This window comes from Lampetra planeri, chromosome 34 (genome assembly GCF_965212315.1).
Source record: "Lampetra planeri chromosome 34, kcLamPlan1.2.h2, whole genome shotgun sequence".
Lineage (NCBI taxonomy): Eukaryota > Metazoa > Chordata > Hyperoartia > Petromyzontiformes > Petromyzontidae > Lampetra > Lampetra planeri.
This window is the reverse complement of record NC_136140.1, coordinates 6,447,449-6,468,539: the sequence shown is the minus strand read 5'-3', so window position 1 is coordinate 6,468,539 and position 21,091 is coordinate 6,447,449. Positions and strand designations below refer to the sequence as shown.

General features: G+C 49.2%; 1 protein-coding gene across 1 annotated transcript in view; it reads right to left on the bottom strand.

Moving 5' to 3' along the window:
* The window catches only part of LOC144730076 (voltage-dependent L-type calcium channel subunit alpha-1D-like), a 209,374-nt gene that overhangs the window by 27,201 nt on the left and 161,082 nt on the right, over positions 1-21,091 (bottom strand). The window contains exons 30-37 of the mRNA XM_078610602.1: positions 17,872-18,000; positions 14,786-14,851; positions 13,439-13,530; positions 10,681-10,840; positions 10,032-10,159; positions 9,195-9,291; positions 8,111-8,213; positions 109-210 (exon numbers count right to left, since the gene is read on the bottom strand). Coding sequence (XP_078466728.1) covers positions 109-210; positions 8,111-8,213; positions 9,195-9,291; positions 10,032-10,159; positions 10,681-10,840; positions 13,439-13,530; positions 14,786-14,851; positions 17,872-18,000 — 877 coding nt within the window. The remainder of the gene's footprint in view (positions 1-108; positions 211-8,110; positions 8,214-9,194; positions 9,292-10,031; positions 10,160-10,680; positions 10,841-13,438; positions 13,531-14,785; positions 14,852-17,871; positions 18,001-21,091) is intronic.

Genomic DNA, 21,091 nt, shown 5'->3' with positions numbered 1-21,091 from the left:
AGACCGGCGTTGTGCCGGTGGGTGGGCAGAGTCTCAAACAAGGGGGCAATACGGTGGGCGGAGAACATCGGTTATAGTGACCTTCACAAAAAACACGCGGCCACTTACCACCTGATGGAGGAATGACCTGGTCCAGCAGCTTCATGCTGGTCCTCTTCCAGATCTTCTTGATCACTGCTCTCAGCTCCTCGTTGGCTTGGTCCAAATTCCCTTGGGTGCAAAATTTTACGTATATTGTTGAGACTCGATACAGCAGTTTGTATAGCTATGAGAACATGCACCGATTGTACATTGTTCAACAGCACCGTTGCTATTATTGTCCTGTTTCTTTCATTCTCTACAATACAGATAATCCACAACACACACTTTGGTGGGGGAACCTTCCACGCGTGGGTTGAATCTGACTTGTGACTTCCTTTCACATGGCGAAATACCCCACTCACGACATTGATCCGTCGCTGCAGGCTATCTGAGCCGCACCAATCGGGTACCGGATGGGAATATTTTTGACCTGGCAAAGTTGTGTTTTCATTTATTTTTTTCAGCGCCACACTCAGTCAATGCATATGTAGTGGTGGTATTGACGTGCGCCGACTGTGACAGTGATGGATCACGGGGCGGCGCGGGGTGCGGGGTTGGGCACGCGTTGTGGGCGTGGTGTGGACGCGCGCGCCGGGAGTGACAGAGGACGAGGCGGCGCGGAGTGAGTGGTGAGGCACGATGAGATGTGGGAAAAGAGGATCGTAGCCAGCACCCGGCGATTGGTCGAATAAGTGGGTGCTCGCAGCGACGTCCGCAGGTGGGGTATAAAGGGGGACGCGCGAGAGCACTCGGGGAGAGTTACCCAGTTGAAGACCCGAAGACGGAGCTGAAGACCTAGTGAAGCCGAGTAGCTCAGTGGCGTTAGTCGCCGAGTAGCTAAGTGGATGTTGGTCATCCGAGTAGCTCAGTGGCGTTAGTCGCCGAGTAGCTAAGTGGATGTTGGTCATCCGAGTAGCTCAGTGGGCGTTAGTCGCCAAGTAGCTAAGTGGGTGTTTGTCACCCGAGTACTAAGTGGATGTTGGTCATCCGAGTAGCTCAGTGGCGTTAGTCGCCAAGTAGCTAAGAGGATGTTGGTCATCCGAGTAGCTCAGTGGCGTTAGTCGCCAAGTAGCTAAGTGGGTGTTTGTCACCCGAGTACTAAGTGGATGTTGGTCATCCGAGTAACTCAGTGGGCGTTAGTCGCCAAGTAGCTAAGTGGGTGTTTGTCACCCGAGTACTAAGTGGATGTTGGTCATCCGAGTAACTCAGTGGGCGTTAGTCGCCAAGTAGCGAAGTGGGTGTTTGTCACCCGAGATACAAAGTAGGTGTTAGTCACCTGTAACCAAGTTTGATAAAATAAAGAGTGTGTTACCCGTGAAGTCGTCTCCCGTGGAGTTACTACATTACAACTGGCGTCAGAAGTAAACCTGTCTTCAAGAAGTATGGACACAAGGAAGACTACCCGTACCCACGAGCGAGGTCGGGATGACGACGGCGTACCGGGGACACCAACCTCGGGAGGAGAGGACGAGGAGTGGCCGCCGATGCAGCACCTCGCGGTGATGGCCGACGCTCTGCTTGCCTCCGACACCAGCCTCCAAGACGCACACTCCCGGTTGGCGGAGTTGCTGCTCGCCGCCGCTGCAATCTTGGCCGAGATCTCCGTTCCAGCGGGCGGGAAAATGGCTGCGGGGTTGGAGGAAGGAGCGAGGCTGGCGGGATCCCGCCAAACGGCGCTTCGCGCCGAAAGCCTGGAAGTTCCCGCCGTTTTTGAGGGGCCGCCATTGATTGGCGGGAAAGACGGACGCCACGTGGCCGGACACCTCCGCGCAGCGCAGCCCACGTCATCAGCGCGCGCCGGAGCCCTCCATTTTGCGCCTGACAACCGAGCCGACATTTTACACAACTCCAGCGGAGCGCGGGAAAATCTCTCCGACGTCGACGACGATCGGGTCCTCCAGCAAAGATTGCCCGCGCTGTCGGCGTTCAAGGCGGATGGGGGCGACTGGGGAGCCTTCCAACGAAGGTTCCTCGCTCATCAGGAGATGTCGGGGTGGTCCGACACCACTGCCCTGCGTGCGTTGCCAGCGATGCTTGACGACGACGCGCTTGCAGCCTTCACATCTGCTGCAAGGTCGTCCCGCTCTACGCTCCAGGCCGCACTACACCTGATGGCGAAGGTGTTCGGGCCGCCCTCCACGTGCCGCCACCAGTTCTACGATCGGCGGAAGGTGGCTGGGGAAACGACGCTAGCCTACCGCACGGCACTGCTCGCCTTGGCGGACGCGGCTTTTCCCCGCATGGATAAGGAGGGGAAGGACGCCATGGTGACGGAGCAGCTGCTGGTGTTGGCCCACGAGTTGGGGGTCCCCATCAACGTGGCAGACGAGATGGAGATCTGCTCCCTGGCGATCGCCACGAGCATTCACGCGTACGAGGTCCTCAAACGCAAGCCGGGGGTCGTCTGCAAATGGCCGGGGAATGTGGCACTGGCCGCCACGATCGCCGAACCTCAGCCAGCTGCGGTGCAGGAGCGGGGCTTCGCTGCATCGTGTCGGGGGGAGTGGAGAACGGGAGGTCGTTCGCCCACACGTTCGCCCCGCAAGCTGGAGCAACCGAAACCTACGACTTCCGTCGTCTGCTACAACTGCGGCCTTCGGGGTCACGTCGCAGCCGGGTGCCGGGCCCCGCGTCCGCGCGCCGCAGGACCACGTCGGGACGACGACCAGGGCCACAAGTCATCCCAACAAAACCCGGCAAGTCGCGGCACCTCACACGTTCGGTCCACAAACACGGCACATTCGGGTCGCCGCTTCGCGGTGGGGGGTTCGCGGCTGGGTGCCGGGGGTTCAATTCGGCGAGGGGGGTCCGTACGCGGCCCGCAAGCAGTCGAGTGGTCCGAATTGGCCCACAGGATCGTGGCTGCGTCAGCCGGGTCGTCCGTGGTAACGGGGTTCATTGACGGGGTTGAGGTCCGGGTGCTTGTTGACACGGGTGCGTCGGCCACCATCATCTCGGACCTTATTTATAACATTCTTCCCGTCCAAAGTAGACCCCTTCTGCCGGTAGACGTGCCATTTTATGCGGCGAATGGGGGATCCCTGGGGATCATCGGCCAGATTCGGGCGACTATTTGCATTGGGGACATTAAATTAGCGGGCCCTATTTTTGTATCATCATCGCTGGCCGTTCCCTGTTTGCTAGGTACGGACTTTTTGTCAAAAATGCCCATCAAAATTCTTATTGATCAGGCCTGCATAGAGCTTCCGTCAGGTCGGCGGGTTGCCTTCTTGTCGAGCCCTATCAAAGTGCGCACGGTTTGTGCGACGGTGCAGGCGCTGGCGACTCACACTGTACGGGTACCCCCGGGATCGCAAATGTTAGTACCCCTTCGGTTCAGGAAGCCACTCGAGGTGGGTGCGGAGGCACAGGGGTGCTGTTGGGGCCGTCAAACAGAGCCAGTAAGGGCCTCGACTTAGCGGTTGCTCAAACCGTGGTGAGAGGGGACAGTGAGCCGTTCGTAATGGTCCTGAATACGGGGTCGCGGCCGGCCGTAATTGCGCAGGGAACGGTGCTGGCTCACGCCGCGCCGCTGCCCGTTGAGGAACGGCTCGTGGCTCAAGCAGATTTTACTGTCGAGTCGCATCCTCAAAGTGATGAGGGGACTGAGTGGTTGGACTCGCTGTGTGCGGGTTCTGATAACTTGTCCGGGGTGCAATTGGGGGCATTGAGGGGTTTGCTCATCGAGTTTGCTGACGTGTTCAGCAAACATAAGTACGATATCGGCTGCACTGACCTGTTGCGCCACCACATAGCTACAGGGGACGCGGCCCCTATTCGTCAGAATCCCTTCCGGCTCAGCCCGGCCGAGAAGGAACATGTGCAATCGGCGGTTAATGATATGTTGGCGGCCGATATCATTTCGCCCTCTTCTAGTCCGTGGGGTGCTCCTATTGTCCTAGTAAAGAAACAGGACGGGTCCTTGCGGTTTTGTGTCGATTTCCGCCGCTTAAACAAAATCTCGATGGCGGATGCGTATCCGCTCCCCAGGATGGATGAGTCGCTGGATGCCTTGGCGGGAGCGCAGTTTTTTTCCACACTCGATCTGCTTTCTGGATTTTGGCAATTGCCACTCGATAACGAGTCTAAACCTAAAACTGCTTTCCGGACACCTGGGGGCCTTTTTGAATTCAACCGTTTGCCCATGGGCTTACATTCCGCTCCCGCCACGTTCCAGAGACTCATGGAATTGGTTTTGTCGGGCCTCCAATGGGATACCTGTTTGATTTATCTTGACGATATTATCGTCTTTAGTCGGACTTTCGAGGAGCACCTCCAGCGACTGAGAGCGGTGTTCCTCAGGATGCGTTCCGCTAAGCTAAAATTTAAACCGGCTAAATGTTTTCTGCTTCGGGAATCGGTCAGGTATTTGGGCCATATCGTGAGTCGTTCAGGGATCTCGACGGACCCTGCTAAGACGCATTGCGTCAGCTCATGGCCAACGCCAACCTCGGTCACGGAGGTTCGTAGTTTCATTGGTTTTGCCTCCTATTACCGTCGTTTTGTCAAGCAATTTGCCACCATAGCCAAGCCCCTGCATGCTTTGACGGCTAAGGGTGTGAGGTTTCACTGGGGGGCAGAGGAGGAGGATGCGTTCTGCTCCCTCCGTGACGCTTTGGTGCAGGCTCCCCCCTTGTGTTACCCCGATTTCACACAACCGTTTTTGCTTGACACGGACGCCAGCAATACGGGTATCGGGGGGGTGCTCTCACAGTTGGTCGGGGGGGTTGAACGGGTGGTCGCCTACGGTAGTAGGGTTCTTTCCCCCGCAGAACAACGCTATTGCGTAACTCGTCGTGAATTGTTAGCCATTGTGTTTTTTACACAGCAATTCAGGCCGTATCTTTACGGCCGTCATTTTACGGTCCGGACGGACCATGCGGCTCTACAATACGCTATGCGCGTGGCGCAGCCATCGGGCCAATTGTCCCGATGGTTGGAGGTCCTTCAAGACTACCAATTCACGACGATTTACCGAAAAGGGTTGCGGCACTCAAACGCGGACGCATTGTCGCGGTTGCCGCCGTGCACGGACTGCACATGTTTGTTGGGATCAGCGCGGTGCAAACCCCCGGTCGCCGGCACCCCGGGAGTTGCGCTCGCCGCCACTGACACCCCGGGAGAGGACGCCCCCACGGGGAGGGATTCGCTGTTGTCGTTGCCCCTCATTGAGTGGGGCCGCCTCCAGATGTCCGACAGCTCCCTACTTACGCTGCGTCGGAAAGTTGGCGCTCCCGAACAAGGGGAGGCGCGGGTCGGTTCCTGGGTGTGCAGACAGGGCCTGTTGATGAGGTGGGACAACATGTCCCGGCGTCACGTGCTCGTGGTGCCTGTTGCTATGCGGGGTAGGATTGTTCTGGCAGCTCATGAACGGCTCATGCATCTGGGTTTTCACAAAACGCTCGCCCTAATCCAGCGAGACTATTATTGGCCGGGGATGGGTAACGACGTGGCAAATATTCTTAAGGGATGCGTAGAGTGCGCCAAAAGGAAACCGCCACCATTGGCGGCTAATCCACCGCTGCAATCCATTCAGGTTTCGCGTATAAACGAATTGGTAGCGTTGGACATCTTGGGGCCCTTTCCGGTTACACCAAGGGGAAATAGGTTCCTGCTGGTTGGCGTGGAATACTTCACCCGATGGCCTATGGCATGGCCGCTCGCCAACCAGTCGGCTGCGGCGGTGGCGGACGCCTTTGTCCAGGGTTATGTGTTGGACAAGGGCGCCCCCGAACGCTTGCTGACGGATCAAGGGAAGAATTTTTCGAGCGTTTTGTTGCGCGAGGTGTGCGACCTGTTGGGTACAAAGAAAGTGCGTACTTCCCCCTACCACCCGCAGACTGACGGGATGGTTGAGCGTCTGAACAGAACGATTACGTCTATGTTGTGCCAACAGGTCTGCGACGATCAGGTTGATTGGGACTTACAGGTGCCGGGGGTACTCGCGGCCTATCGAATGGCCCCTCATGCGGCGACAGGGTTTTCCCCATTTTTTCTTATGTATGGGCGGGAGGCCGATCCGGCCATGGACGTCCAACTGGGGATTTCCCAGCCACGTGCAAAATCTAAATTGGCAGACCACATCAAATTTAATATCGCCAAATTGACTGAAGCGCGGGAGGGGGCAAGGTTGAATTCGCGGTCACGGCAAATTGCAAACGAGAAATTGCATGAGCGGAGGGTGCATACGCATGATTGGAAACCAGGCGATAAGGCCTGGCTGCATTGTCCACATGCACCGTTGGCTACGTCCCCCAAGTTGTTGAGACCTTGGAGGGGACCGGTGGAAATTGTGCGGGTTGCACGGCCCCAGAGTATACAGATTAAATGGGGGAAACGCCGTTGGTATGTGCACCCCTCCCGACTGAAGCCCTATGCGGCACCGTGTGACCCCGTTCTGTGCCGTGACGACCGGGCGTGTGATGTGACCGTCGACTCGGGGAGGGAGGTGTCGCAGGCTGCTCCTCACGTGTCTCCACCTGACCCACCCCCAGGTGCCTCGGGCTTGACGGCTGCTGACCATCGAGAGCCTGAACCCCGGGGCACGCACGAGTCCTCGATGCATGGCCGATGTCTTCCTGAACCGCCGGCACCACCGGACGTTCAACCGCGTCTGGTGCCGTACGACGGACCGGCAAGGCGGACTCGGGCTAGGTCTCAACAATTTTCATGAGGACGGTTTTTTTTTGTGCTCTACACCGAGCTCGCCCGGTGTTCCCCTCTGCCGGGATAATGTCCCGTTGTAGGGACGCTCGGAAGAAAAGGGGACACTGCACGAGTCGAAAGAAAAAAAAAAAAAAAATTTCCATTTATTTTTTTTTGAATACACATTGCTATTGTCACTCGCCGGTTTGTATATATTGTTCTATTGTCGCGGTGGCATTGGTTGAGGGTTGCGGATGGTGGTGTTCGCGTCGTGTTGTGTTGTTAGCTTAGTTGTTGTTCTTGTTGTTGTGTTGTGTTACGGGCACACAGGGAGGGTTTGTAATTTTTGTAGCAGCCGGGGCGGCTGCGAGCTATGTGGTAGGGGGTGATGTAGTGGTGGTATTGACGTGTGCCGACTGTGACAGTGATGGATCACGGGGCGGCGCGGGGTGCGGGGTTGGGCACGCGTTGTGGGCGTGGTGTGGACGCGCGCGCCGGGAGTGACAGAGGACGAGGCGGCGCGGAGTGAGTGGTGAGGCACGATGAGATGTGGGAAAAGAGGATCGTAGCCAGCACCCGGCGATTGGTCGAATAAGTGGGTGCTCGCAGCGACGTCCGCAGGTGGGGTATAAAGGGGGACGCGCGAGAGCACTCGGGGAGAGTTACCCAGTTGAAGACCCGAAGACGGAGCTGAAGACCTAGTGAAGCCGAGTAGCTCAGTGGCGTTAGTCGCCGAGTAGCTAAGTGGATGTTGGTCATCCGAGTAGCTCAGTGGCGTTAGTCGCCGAGTAGCTAAGTGGATGTTGGTCATCCGAGTAGCTCAGTGGGCGTTAGTCGCCAAGTAGCTAAGTGGGTGTTTGTCACCCGAGTACTAAGTGGATGTTGGTCATCCGAGTAGCTCAGTGGCGTTAGTCGCCAAGTAGCTAAGAGGATGTTGGTCATCCGAGTAGCTCAGTGGCGTTAGTCGCCAAGTAGCTAAGTGGGTGTTTGTCACCCGAGTACTAAGTGGATGTTGGTCATCCGAGTAACTCAGTGGGCGTTAGTCGCCAAGTAGCTAAGTGGGTGTTTGTCACCCGAGTACTAAGTGGATGTTGGTCATCCGAGTAACTCAGTGGGCGTTAGTCGCCAAGTAGCGAAGTGGGTGTTTGTCACCCGAGATACAAAGTAGGTGTTAGTCACCTGTAACCAAGTTTGATAAAATAAAGAGTGTGTTACCCGTGAAGTCGTCTCCCGTGGAGTTACTACATTACACATACAGTCGTGGCGTCATCAAAGTCTAGCGTCAACTAACGTACGGCTCGCCAAAGGTAATTTTGTAAAGTCCTTATTTGCCCATCATTTAAAGGGGCCTTCGAGGTCACCGAGAACAAAGCAAGGAACTCACCCTCTGTTTTAATCTTGAGGGATGTTCTAACCAGGGCGAACAGCGTTGCGTTGAACATGACCGTGCCGTCGCTGTTCAGCGGCATGTTCATTGAGACCAGCCTCTGTTAGGAGAGTGAGCACAGACAATCACATGTGTGTATGTTGAACTTCTTTTGCACCGTATGTAGCCGACCGTGCTAATCGGAGGTGCACGAGTGGTCTTGTGTAGCAACCTCTGCATTGTAGTAACCATTTCCAGGGGCTTTGTATCCAGCGTGGCTTATGAGTGCTGAATAATGCTAATGAATAATAATTGTCACTATACCCAAATTGAAAAAGATAAATATATCCACGTGCGTCAGTCAACTCACTGCTGGATGAGTGCCTCCCCGTGCCGTGCAGGGCGTGTGGATGATTTTGTCAATTGTTCACTATACAGGTCAGTATTGTTTAGTGAAGGTGAAGAGCAAAGACGTAAGAGCACATAAGTACAGTACAACAATGGATTGTGCTGCACCGTTTTATGTTTCTAAGCACTTCAGCCTCACAGCCTTTAACAACTTGTTCTGAATTGCTGGTCACTCAACCAAGCACTATCCCAGGCTACGCCAGGTGCATTCTGGGTTGGTTGGTGACAAGCAAAATAAAAATATACAATCAGAATTTGTCCAGAAAGTTTTCTACAAAGTATCTGAAGACTCATTCAGGATGGTCCCCCCAAGTGGGATGTTTGGCCAAATTGATTTTAAATATTGTTTTTATTTGTTTTCATGTGGAAGGTAACCGCAGTCAAAACCGCTATGGAAATGTAATTATTTTGGCAACATTCTGTTTGCCAAAGGTGAAGGTGCAGCCCTGCAACGTCTTACTTATGGCACAGCTGGTGGAAGGGCCTTCATTAGTTGGAGCTCTAGAAAGCCCTTTAGCAACAGAAATATTTAGGAGTAATGAGAAGTCAGCATTATTCTTAGCTGTAATTGCCAACGCGGGGAAAAGAAGCTTCCGTGTTTTAAGAGCAATTACATCAACAAACTTTTTGGAGCAGTCACTACAAATTGACAAAGAAAACGATGTACAGCGGAGTGTGCGTGTAGAGACGATACCTTGCAGGCGACACGATGCGGACACAGTTTACCGAACCCCAGGGGAGGCTGGATCCTTCTCAGGAGTGTGACAACATCCAGATGTTTTATCCGTCCCCTAGACACGACGGTGAGTAAACAAGCACACACACATACATACACACATGAGAGGAGAGTCTTGCATTGGGATGTTTGGCCAGTTGGCCGATTCAATTAATGAGTTTATTTGGCATCTGGAAGGAAACAAGAGGACCCGGAGAAACCCCACTCATGCGTTAGGAAATCCACAGTGCATCGCGGATTTTTCGAACTGATTTAAAGGCCTCATTATACCTGTGCAGTAACACCATCATCATCATCATCCATCATCACATTCATCGAACTGCACAGGTCTGTCATCGTCGTCATTGTCATCGTCATTGTCATCGTCGTCGTCGTCATTACTGGAGTCAAGTCTCAAGATACTACTGTCATTGGTGAGTGTAGAACACCATAATACGTATCGTATGAGAGAGAGAGAGAGAGTGAATGTATAATATTAAGGTTATATAATTAAATAGATTTAAGTAAAATATATATATAAAGTATAAATATACATATTTTAAACATTCTGGTACCCACACACACATATACGGAAATTCCTAGGGGGCCAATCCTACTTCGCGGATTTTCACCTATCGCGAGGGGTTCTGGTCCCCATTAACCGCGATGAACGAGGGATCACTGTAGATGGGATTCACGGGAGTCTTCCCATCCAAATACGAGCCATACTCAAGCCTACTTAGCTTCTGAGATCTGACGAGACTGTGGCCACATTCAGGGGTGATTTGGTCACAAAATCAGGGGGTCGGGGCTCACTTGGCTTCTGGGTCGTACTCAGACCAGATCCTCTTGAACTCGTCGAGGTGGTGAGGCCCCAGGATGGACCAGTCTCGCGTCAGGTAGTCAAAGTTGTCCATGATGACGGCCACGAACAAGTTGATGATCTGAGAGACAGAGAATGCGGGGAAATTCACCGACGAGGATGGCAACAAAAAAATAACGTACATTTTGGATCATCGCAAAGCTGTGGAACAATGGTGAGCCTTGAGCCATGCCTCGTTAACCTCCCCAGAAATGTTCCTGTCAATGTTAAAATTTGGTTTAGAAAAATAGTTTCAAAGAGGGGGGCACTTAGAATGAAAAGTCATGCGTTCTGAGAATGTTTGTGTCAAACTATAATTACTTTTATCTTAAAACGTTCGGCAAATGAGACAATGTGGCTGTGACGGCCTCATTCAATGAATTGCTGAATTAATCCTAACACCACAGACAAGATTCATAAATTACATACCACCGACATTAGCTGTGGCCGGGAATTAAACAAAATTCGCCGGGTTTCATTCTGCAGTGCGAAAACTATTGCGTGCGCCACATAATTTTCATCACTCGCGGGAATCACGAAATCTACTTAGAAAGTTTCATGAATCTGTGGATCGTTCCGAGCGTCGCGTCGAGCGAGACGCACCAGGAAGGCGCACAGCATGTAGAAGCTGATGAAGTAGATGATGGCGAAGTTGCTGCCGCAGGTGAACTCTTCCCCGACGTTGTAGTCCGACTCGGGGTCGCAGCGCCGGCCGGACATGCACCCGAGCAAGATCTCCTGCCACGCCTCGCCCGTCGCACAACTGCCACAGCAAGAAGCCACCCCCGCGGGAGGAGGGGGGGGGGATGATTAGCATCGCCGGGAGTTGCCACCTCCAAGGTGCAAAAAGCACCGGGAAATATCGCGGGGAAGAGGGAGATATCGAAATTTCAGAGAAGAAGAGAGAATTCGGTGTGTGGTATATGCGCTGTCTTGACTGGTGTAGTATTGGGCAAATGACAGGTTTGTTTGTTTATCGTGTGCTCATCTTGCCGAGCCAGGCGGAAGCTGCTTCAGTAGCGGAGGGAGGGCCCTGAGACCACTGACGAGGCAAGCCAAGGATTGTTCGTCTACAAACAAGTATAACCCGTAAAAACAAAGTTTTTCACTATAAATCCTTTATATGCGTGGCGGCTAGAGTCCTCTCGTCCTCTGGCTTGATGATTGCATGGCACCATTAAGCAATTGGTAATTAAATAAAATATTTTTGTCCTAAAAAGTGTACAATTTTGGAAAAAAAATTTCACGAACATTAATTGTCACGCACAACGAGTTTGTGTGGAAAATGTCAGCTCGATTGGATCACGGGAAGTGGGTTATAAAACGACCGAAAGATTTTCACGGTCGTAAGCAAGCGCGCAAGTGAACTTAATATAAAGGATTTAAAAAAGAAAACTCAACTGACAGAAAAGGGGGACTTTTTGTGTGTCCCGGGAAGACTTACAAATTTACCGGGACAGCTACTCAACTGATAGAAAAGGATAGAAAAGGAGATATATGTCCTGGGAAGACTTAGACATTTTGCAGGACAGCGACCAAAACAAGAAGACGATGCTAGGAAAACCAGAATCTGTGACACCCCTTAGATTCACCACCAGCAGTGGTGAAAGGAGAAATTGATCTTCTTGGTTCTTTCGGTAAAGTCACGTAGAAGAGAAATAATAAAATAATAAAAATAAAACATAATAAAATAATTCTCACTACGTTTCGGCCACAACGCAAGCAGCCATCCTCAGGTGAAACCAGGTCTGTCGAGGCGACAGCGTCTGAATGACTATGTCTACTTGACAGACCTGTTCTCCACCTGAAGACGGCTGCTTGCGTTGTGGCCGAAACGTAGTGAGAATTATTTTATTATGTTTAATTTTTATTATTTTATTACTTCCCTTCTACGTGACTTTACCCAAAGAACCAAGAAGATGAATCCCTGCAGTCACGAAAGCTTTAAATCGGAGAAATTGAGTTTCACGTAGGAATAACGTGGGTGGATATCATGTGCCTGGCGTATAAAAGGGTTTATTTTGGTGGAAGAAAACGGGGGGGGGGGGTTCGAAGGAATTCACAAAAGTTAAAAGAAATTGGAAAAAATGAAAATCCAACCCCCGAAGCTCAAATACTGAGAAACGAGCAAATAAATAATGTGGCTCTTTTCTGAGGACACATGCAAAATATAGGGTGACGTTGACACCACTGGTTATGAGTGACTCCTGTTAAATTTGGAAAAACAAAACATTAATAAGGCTTCTTGGAAATCTCTTCCTAGTGACTAATTTGTGGACAGACGCGAGTATATTGAATGTGCTTCCAATTCTGGGTCTTTCATCTTCTCTGCAAAATAGTTTTCATACAATAGAAAATCTGCATCTGGATTCCAGGATGTTTTCCCAGACCAATTGGGGCAGATGTTGTGGAAATCCCTGTACATTAATTTCTCTTTGGATTTGCCCTTCCTCCCTGTTATTATTCACGCCACGAAATGAAGAAACGTCCAATAATAAACTCCCAGTGGATTTTGGAAACCCAATCCCCGCAGAACAGTCCCGTTTCCTAGCCCCTGGAAAGCAACCACTCCACCTGGTGTTTGGTAAATTTGACAAGAAGCATCCCACAATGATGCTGACTATCTGCGTTAAATACACGCCGGTGAGCTGCTCTCTGTCGCAGTTAATTCTTGCTAACATTATGCACAATCGACAGTCCGGAGGTTTTTGATTATTGGATAGAATCCCTAAACGAGACCGTTTTCAAGTAAATGCATTCTGAATGAAAACCTGTTTATGTGCACAGCACAGTTATTTCTGGGTAAAGGAGCGGCCGTTTCTTTACTCCGAGGGCGCGAGAGGGTTTACATGGAGCTGTGCACAGGAGCCAGCCGTCAGGGCGTTGCGTGCAGGATTTACCCAGGAGGTGAAATTGCTCCCAGGGAGGAGAGGGGGGTCTATGATGTCAGATTTTTCAACTGGTTCATAACTCTGGTCGCAGACGCTTAGAGTGAAAGAGGCTAACGTTTTTGTTTTATTTTCTGAAAAATGAATTTACATTCCTTGTTACCCATGGAATCTTGTTGCCCATTGAATATCATCTTCTGCTTCTTCTTGTTTCGTCTCGTATGGCTGATGTTGATTTACAGCAGCAGCAACAGCTTTAATTTCATATCGAGGTGGTTGAGCCCAGATAATCGCGTCAGGAGTAGCGGGGAGGCTGTGCTTAATCCTTTGGAACAGCAGAGACAACAAGGCTGAAGAGGTCTGCGCTTGAAGCAGCGAGGCTCGGCAGATGGTGCAACGGCTCAAAAGCGGCCACCTGCTTTGTGAGCTCAGCCGCAGCCGACGGGAAGTAACGAGCGCGCTCAATCGCTTACCGGAAAAGCAGGAGCACAGCCTGAGGGAATGTTTGAAAGTTGTTGTTGCGGTTGATTTGCATTCCATCTTGCATCGCGATTTTTCCAAATATCTGATAAAGAAGAAAAAATCATTTACTGCTGATACAAATCAAACGACTATAGGTTTTTTTTTTACGTAATAATTAACAGATACAAGAATCCATCTCTCCATAAGAAATAGGTTGTCACCTCTACGATGTATTTTTGGGTTTTACCACCTGTCATTCGGGTGTGCTGTGAATCTTGACACGTGGAATGAAACGTCGGACATCGTGCAGAACAATACGTGGTAAAACCCGACAACACATGAGAGAGCTATTGGAAGAAACTGCAAATCTACTCAGTAAATAATGTTTTAGCTTGGAAAGAAAGCCCGTGGGCTTATGGACTGAAGTATTATTTCATGCAGAGCCATGACCTATAGTCAATTTAATTCCAAAATTATGTTTGATAGCAGCATTTGCTTAAGCAGGAAAACTCTGGACAGGCTTTAGCCATCACTAGACCTCCTTTGCCAGTACCAAAATATAATAGTAAGGTTTTCCCCCTTTTTCTGGCAACAAAACTGAAACCTTTTTACAAGGAATCATGTGTGCATTAACCACAATACTTGTGGTCAAAATACAAACAAAAAACACACTCTGCTAATATATGCATTGTCCTTGAAACTGATTGGTCCACACCCGAGACGGCTTTCTTTTAAGCCTAGTCTCAATTGGTGCTAGACCAGAGGACGCCAAAAGGCGTACAGCTCAAACACAATGCAATATCAAAGTAATGAGGGCTCGGAGTAAGCATCTACATCATTAGACCTCCTTTGCCAGTACCAACATATAATAATAGGCTTTAGCCAGTCAATTCTACATCAAGGGACCTCCTTTGCCAGTGCCAAAATATGAGAAGAGGTTTTTCCCCTTTTTTCAGGCAACGCCTTTGGTGTCCTCTGGTCTAACACCGCTTGAGACGAAGAAAGCTGTCTCAGGTGTGGACCAATCAGTTTCAAAGACAATGCATATATTATCAGAGTACGTTTTTTGTTTGCATTTTGACCACAAGTATTGTGGTTAAAGGCAGACATGATTCCTTGTAAAAGGTTTTACTTTGGTGTTCTAACAACTTAACACCTGTTTTGTTGCCAGATAAAAGGGAAAAAACCTATTCTCCAGTCAATTCTCATAATCGGGAGTCACCTACACAAGCAAAACAAAAACAGAACAAAAACTACACTGATCACATTTGAATTTCCTGATATGCCATCAAAGCTCGGCATTGTTTGCGGCACTTCGTGCTCTGACTGAGTGATCCACATCGATGCGTAGGAATCACCTGCATTCCGATCACGGCGTAGATGAAAAACATCATCACGATAAGCAGGGCGACATATGGCAGGGCCTGTGGAGAGAAGCAAGGGAAAAAAGCGCGATAACATCATGGCATACTCCGAACTGGCCACACTAACAAGCCACCCCTGCATGGCTTTTGGCCTCATACGAAGGATCGAATCCTCATTGCCGCGATACATTCAAGTTTATCGGTTCGGTTGCAACATACATTTTAAAGAAAGTTTTGCTAAATAACGATAGTCGCTTTTACTCCTTTGCTAATCCAATGCTGGTTGGTCAGCATGGCGTTTCGGAGGCAACACAAGCTTCCGTCTTCAGGTGGAACCGTCACAGCACGATAGCTGTATCAAGTGAGAGGAATTTTTATTTTTTTTATTTTATTTTTTATTTTACTTTGATTAATTTAAATTTTTTACCTACGTGACTTTATCGAAAAAACCTAAGAATATGAATCCTTGCAGTCACGAAAGCTTCAAATCTAGAATTAATGGTCAGCATGGGTCTGTGAAGGCTGGGTCCCCAGCTCAGGTTCCCATTTAATTCGCTACTGATGTTAGCCGTGGCTGTGAATCGAACTCGGATCTAGATTTGTGGATACGAGATTTGTAGCACGGTGTGCTAATCACTGTGCCCACCGCTCCTTCCCCAAAGCATTATCGACTTATATTTCCGCCGCTATTCACGCGTAATTTATTATTTCATTGTTCACGTATTTGATTCTGTAATTACCCGCTGTGCCGATAAGCTTTGACAAGAACTGATGGAACGAATCTCAATTTCACGATACGCTCAAGTTTATTGGTTTGCATGTAACAACGCTTTGGAAATTGAAACTAAAGTTTAAATAGAAACTGTCAAGACGTAGTATACCCTGCAGTGGTTCAGTGTTCCCTATTTAACAGACTTCAAAACACAAGTACATTTTTTTAAATCGATTTTTGCTCTGTGTAGACTTGTGCCTCAAATGTCCCCTCGTGTTTTCTCACAAATGTCTCGTTATAAATAGAGTTTGTCTCTATTTATAACGAGACATTTTGCGTGTGTACATTTATATCTTCCACGCAAGGTATAAATGCACACACGCATACATTAAGGGATTAGTGTATGTATGCGTATTTATTCTACAATTCCGTAACCATGATATGTATGGATCATGAATTTTCACCGGGGATGTTTCCTCTATGGAAGCAGAATGAATCAATCACACACGTTGCTAATGTTAAAGCAAACAGCTATCTTGCCGCGTGGTGCGTGTTTAGGCCATGCCGGCTAAATTCAAATTCCCCCAAAAAATAGGACGTCAATTTAAATAAAAACTGCTACCGAAAATAAAAGTGAATGTGGGATGGATACTAAATGATGGCTTAAGCGACTTTGCTGTGGTCGTGGGGGAAACAGCAAAAAACGAATACGTCAAACGAACACTTGGTGGTGTGTCAAGGAAGCTACGTCGAACGCGATTCTAGGCGTTCTATTTACGAGCAGCTTAAGTTCCCAGTGAAGCGACATCCTTTCTGTGGGATGCCACTGCACGCAGTCATGACGAGCACTTGCACGAGTCAGCCAGCGGCGATTCACATCTGCAGCGCGTCGCGACGCTGCATTACCATTGTCACGCAAGGTCCGAAGACAAACTGTTGAATCAAATTCTTGGGTTTTTTCGGTAAAGTCACGTAGGTAAAAAATTTTAATTAATAAAAGTAAAATAAAAAATAAAATAAAAATCACGACGTTTCGGAGGCAACACAAGCTTCCGTCTTCAGGTGGAACCGTCACAGCACGCTTGCTGTACTTGATACAGCAAGCGTGATACTTGATACAGTAATTTTGCTGTGACGGTTCCACCTGAAGACGGAAGCTTGTGTTGCCTCCGAAACGTCGTGATTTTGATTTTATTTTTATTTTATTTTACTTTTATTAATTGTAGTTTTTTACCTACGTGACTTTACCGAAAAAAATCCAAGAATATGAATCCTTGCAGTCACGAAAGCTTCAAATCTAGAATGTTGAATCAAAGTCCGTGAGGCGCGCAGCGACACACCGATTCGTGAATTACTAAAAAATAATATTAGCCTGATGATGCATGGAATAATTAATGTATGGTAAAATCAATAAATAACTTTGGTGTGTGTATATATATGCATGTATGCTAGAGCAGTTAACACTCTTTGCCCTGAAGCGAGTAACTTGAGTTTTATTCTAGACCACGGCTGACATTAGTGACAAATAATATTGGAACTGGTTCTGCCATTCCACCCCCCCCCCGCCACCCCCACCTCAAATCTTCACCAAACCACAAAGACCAGCAAGGTGAAGTATGGTCAAACTACTGCCATGACCGACGTGGCATGGGGAGGCCATCATCCATCAGTGAATTGACAAAAGGCCGCAAATTATAACTATGTATTCAAATTATATGGACAGTAAACTGAACACTGTCATATATATCGAAATAAGAATATTTATTGAGACTGGAAGAATCCGATGAGCTATAAAGCTCTTTTTCACAAACGTCCAGGAGATGCAGGTCAAAACGTAACAACAACAATATATACACACACTCAGACTAACAGAATGAACCAAACGCTATAAAATAGACTAAAACAATAAGAAACTGTACAAAGGAGACCAGAGATATACGAGATTGAGAGAATCAATTATTCAATCTAAACGTGAGCCCAAATTGTGACAAGACATCGAATATCTGGAATTCATTGACAAAAATTGTTGCATGCCTAGCGACTACTGTCATGATTGAATAAGTTTGCGGTCACGTGTGTTTGGGGTGTTCACCTTCAGTTGACGCTTACAGGATGCAAAATACCCCGGATAAGCAAACGAGGTAGACGACCTCTGTTCATAACCAGGTGAGAACCCATTAAGGTGAAAGTCTATTTTGTCAAAGACAACTGGGAAGCAAAATTGGCACTTCTACGGAACTTCAGATTTACCGGAGGAGGAGGAGGAGGAGAGTGCAGACCTTTGCACTGTGCAAATTGAATTTCTCGCTGCAAGAGGGGGTCATCGGGACTTGATGAAGGTCTATCCCGGACCTGATGCAGCTCTCACCTGGAATGATTTTATGAAGGTCCACAGGAGGGTGCGAATGCCCTCCCCCTTGCTTAGGAGCTTGACGAGTCTCATCACACGGAAGAGACGGAAGAATGTGATGGAGATGCGGGAGCTGTCCTCGGAACTCTGACGGATAAAATCGACGAGCAATCCGGACGTTAGCGTCGAGCTCCGTGCGCCGTCCGCACGCCCATTCTGGGTCCTCGTCCGCACATAGCGCATCATCACAAAACAGCAAATAAAATCAAAACGACAACGAAAAAACACCATGCGCTAAGGTTGTTGTTGGGTTTTTTTTTTTCTGGTCGCGTAAACGTCTCAAACGCAAAAATGCAGTTTTGGACAGCCATGCTGAATACGCAGCAATTGGCGCAAACGAAAAAAAAAAGGCAATGCAATTCCACCCAGCTTGCATCCCAAAACGTAAACATCACTGCAAAAAAACCACTGCGATGGCTGGAGGAGAGGGAGGAGTTGTGGGGGCGGAGTGTGACCATGCCAGGGCGTGCATTGGTTGTCACGGCACAAGGTGCTGGGGGAAGGGACGAGAGGGCACCTTTGTCTGGCCCATCTTACCATCGTGGGCAGATCAAAACTAGTATCAGCGGCAGGAACATCATCATCATCATCTAAAGGGCAAGTTCCAGTTGGCTTCGAAGAGGGGAACACAGACAGGATGAAGTGAAGTGTCTCACAATCGACAAAATACACGGTGGTGTCGACTGCGTAACGTGGACGCGCGATGGCATGCTGGTGATTTTTAGAAGGCTCAGAAATTCACACAATCGGGTTAATAATGCAACGGGACAGGCACGGGAGTACGCCAGAATGAGAGCCACACTACGAAACGTCAATGGATGCGATGCAAGTAAAGACGACTATGCACAATCCAGGCACAGGAAACTAGAATATCGTAAACACTGAATAAAAGCCGAGTGAATCCGTTCACACAACATAATCGACGACGTTGGTAAAAAAAAAACCTGACATTTCTTAATACTGAGAAAACGATGACTTGGCAATAAATATTTTCAGCTTTTATGCTCGTACCGGTAAGCCTTGGGGTGTAGATATCTCTGTTGGAAAAGGAGTTCAGAGCCAGGACCCGCAATTTCCCTCTAAGTGGCATCGACTTTTGACGGACATAGTTTGCAGGAACAAGGAAAGTTTGCGATCTGGCATTTTGAAGGCAAATCTTTTTTTGGACTCTCAAAACTGCTGGATTGCGAGGTGGCCATGGTGTTGGCAATATATATCAAAGGTATTCACGTGCCCATCTGTGTCGACCTTTTGGTGCTGTACAGACGTCTGCGCGGGTTTTCTCTGGCTATTGAGGTTTACTGTCGCATCCAAAAGACTCCTTTAAAAAGACAATGGCCGATCAAGACAAAAATAACCTTGAGCCTCAATGAGATTTTTCTCCATTACGTAAAAAAAGTTAAAGGAGCGGCCCTGCAAATGCTTGCTTATGCCACCGCAGAAGGGCCTCCACTCGGAGAACCTGGGAAATTCTCACGACCCGAATTTGAACCATTCTCACAGCTTCTTGATTACCAACACCACCTTTCCGAAGGCACCATCTTAACACGGGGTAGAGTCAGTGGCCACGGAGCTTCGCTAGTCAAGAGGCGAGAGCCCACGGCAAGCGGACAACGTTCAGGAACGCCCGCGGGCGCCCGTGGCGGAGGCAACTCAGACGAACGGCACGGCGAGGTGGACGGCAAGCGTGATGGTGCATTACCTCTCCCAGGTGGCCTCCGTTCTGATGGATAGAAGCAAGCGGCAAGCGTGGGAAGCGGCCGACGAGGAAAAAAAAATGGGCACAAAAAAGTAGAATAACAAAATAAATAAAATGACATGAGTGGCTGTGGGGAGAATAAAGGGGCGAGCCATTTTGATGGTGGTGGGGGATGTGGGGGGGCAGGAAGGGAAGGAGCGATGGTGGTGGTAGCAGTGAGGGTAAGCATGGTGTAGGCAGGGTGCGTTGTGCGGTTGGGGTGGTTTTGGCGGTAGTGAGTTAGTGGTGATTTGCGCGGGCGGGCGGGCGGATTTTTGCAGCGAAACGCGCAGCATGGGCAGGGAGAGCACGCATGCAGACACAACAATGACAATGAGCCGGTGAGTTATGCACAAACAATTCCTGCCCACTCCCATTGTCTTGGACTCATCACCCAGTGGTTGTTATAGCATGCGCCCTTGGGTGCAAGGACTTAAATGGAGCCCCGTGTTCAATTCCCCCCACCCCCCCACCACTCTTCACAGACTGGCACCTGGGCCGCTGCACTGCCCACACACTCAATCGCTCCGCTGTGGTCGCGAGCAAAGCATTCAGTTAACCAGGTTGTTCTGCGTCACCCCTTTCACTCTGTCCAACGGCCGTCCTGGGTTAACAGTGCAGGTCCGATGAGCCGTGAAATACTATGGCGCCATCTGCACCGCTTCACAGTGGACTTTATTGAAAGTCCAGTATGCCACGGTGTGTGTGTGTGTGTGTCAGCGTCACAGTCGAGATTTGGCAATTTAGAATTTTTTTTACCAGGATTTACCGTACTTAATTGCGTAAAAAAGACATTGCAACATCGCAGCCGCTGCTGGTGATCTCATGCCCATTTGCAGGCCAGCGCTGCATACTCCTCGTGCGGTGAAGGGGCAAACTGTAACAAACCATGCAGGTCCCTCCCAATAAAAAGAATATCTCTCTCTCTCTGTCATCTTTCTGGTGTGAAGAAGGGACATTGCATGAAATATTAGCCTACAGTATATGTCCTATTAAACACAGCGTCAATTACAAATTGAGCGTATTTTCAAATTGAGCCTGAGCACCACTTGCCAAAGCAGTCCCTCGATTGTTTTTTTAGTCCTTTTCAGCACCCTTTAAGCATTCCTGTAAATAAGTGTGGTGGCAGAAGGGCACCTAATCAAATCGATCGTCGCGGAAATGTAAATGAGCGGCGGAATACTTACGTTCACTTCGGTGATAGCAATATCAACGACGCTACCCACAACAATCAAGGCATCAAACGAGTTCCATGCGTCAAAGAAATAGTGCTGTGCACAGCGAGCGGCAGCGAAAGAAGAGGAGAGACAGAAAACAAAGGAGGGAATGGAAGAAAAAGAACAACAACAACAAAAGAACAAAAGAGAGAAACATTTAAAAACAAGCAGCCACCAATGACGCTGACTCTAAGAGCAAACTCGGGCTTGAGCTGGACGCAAG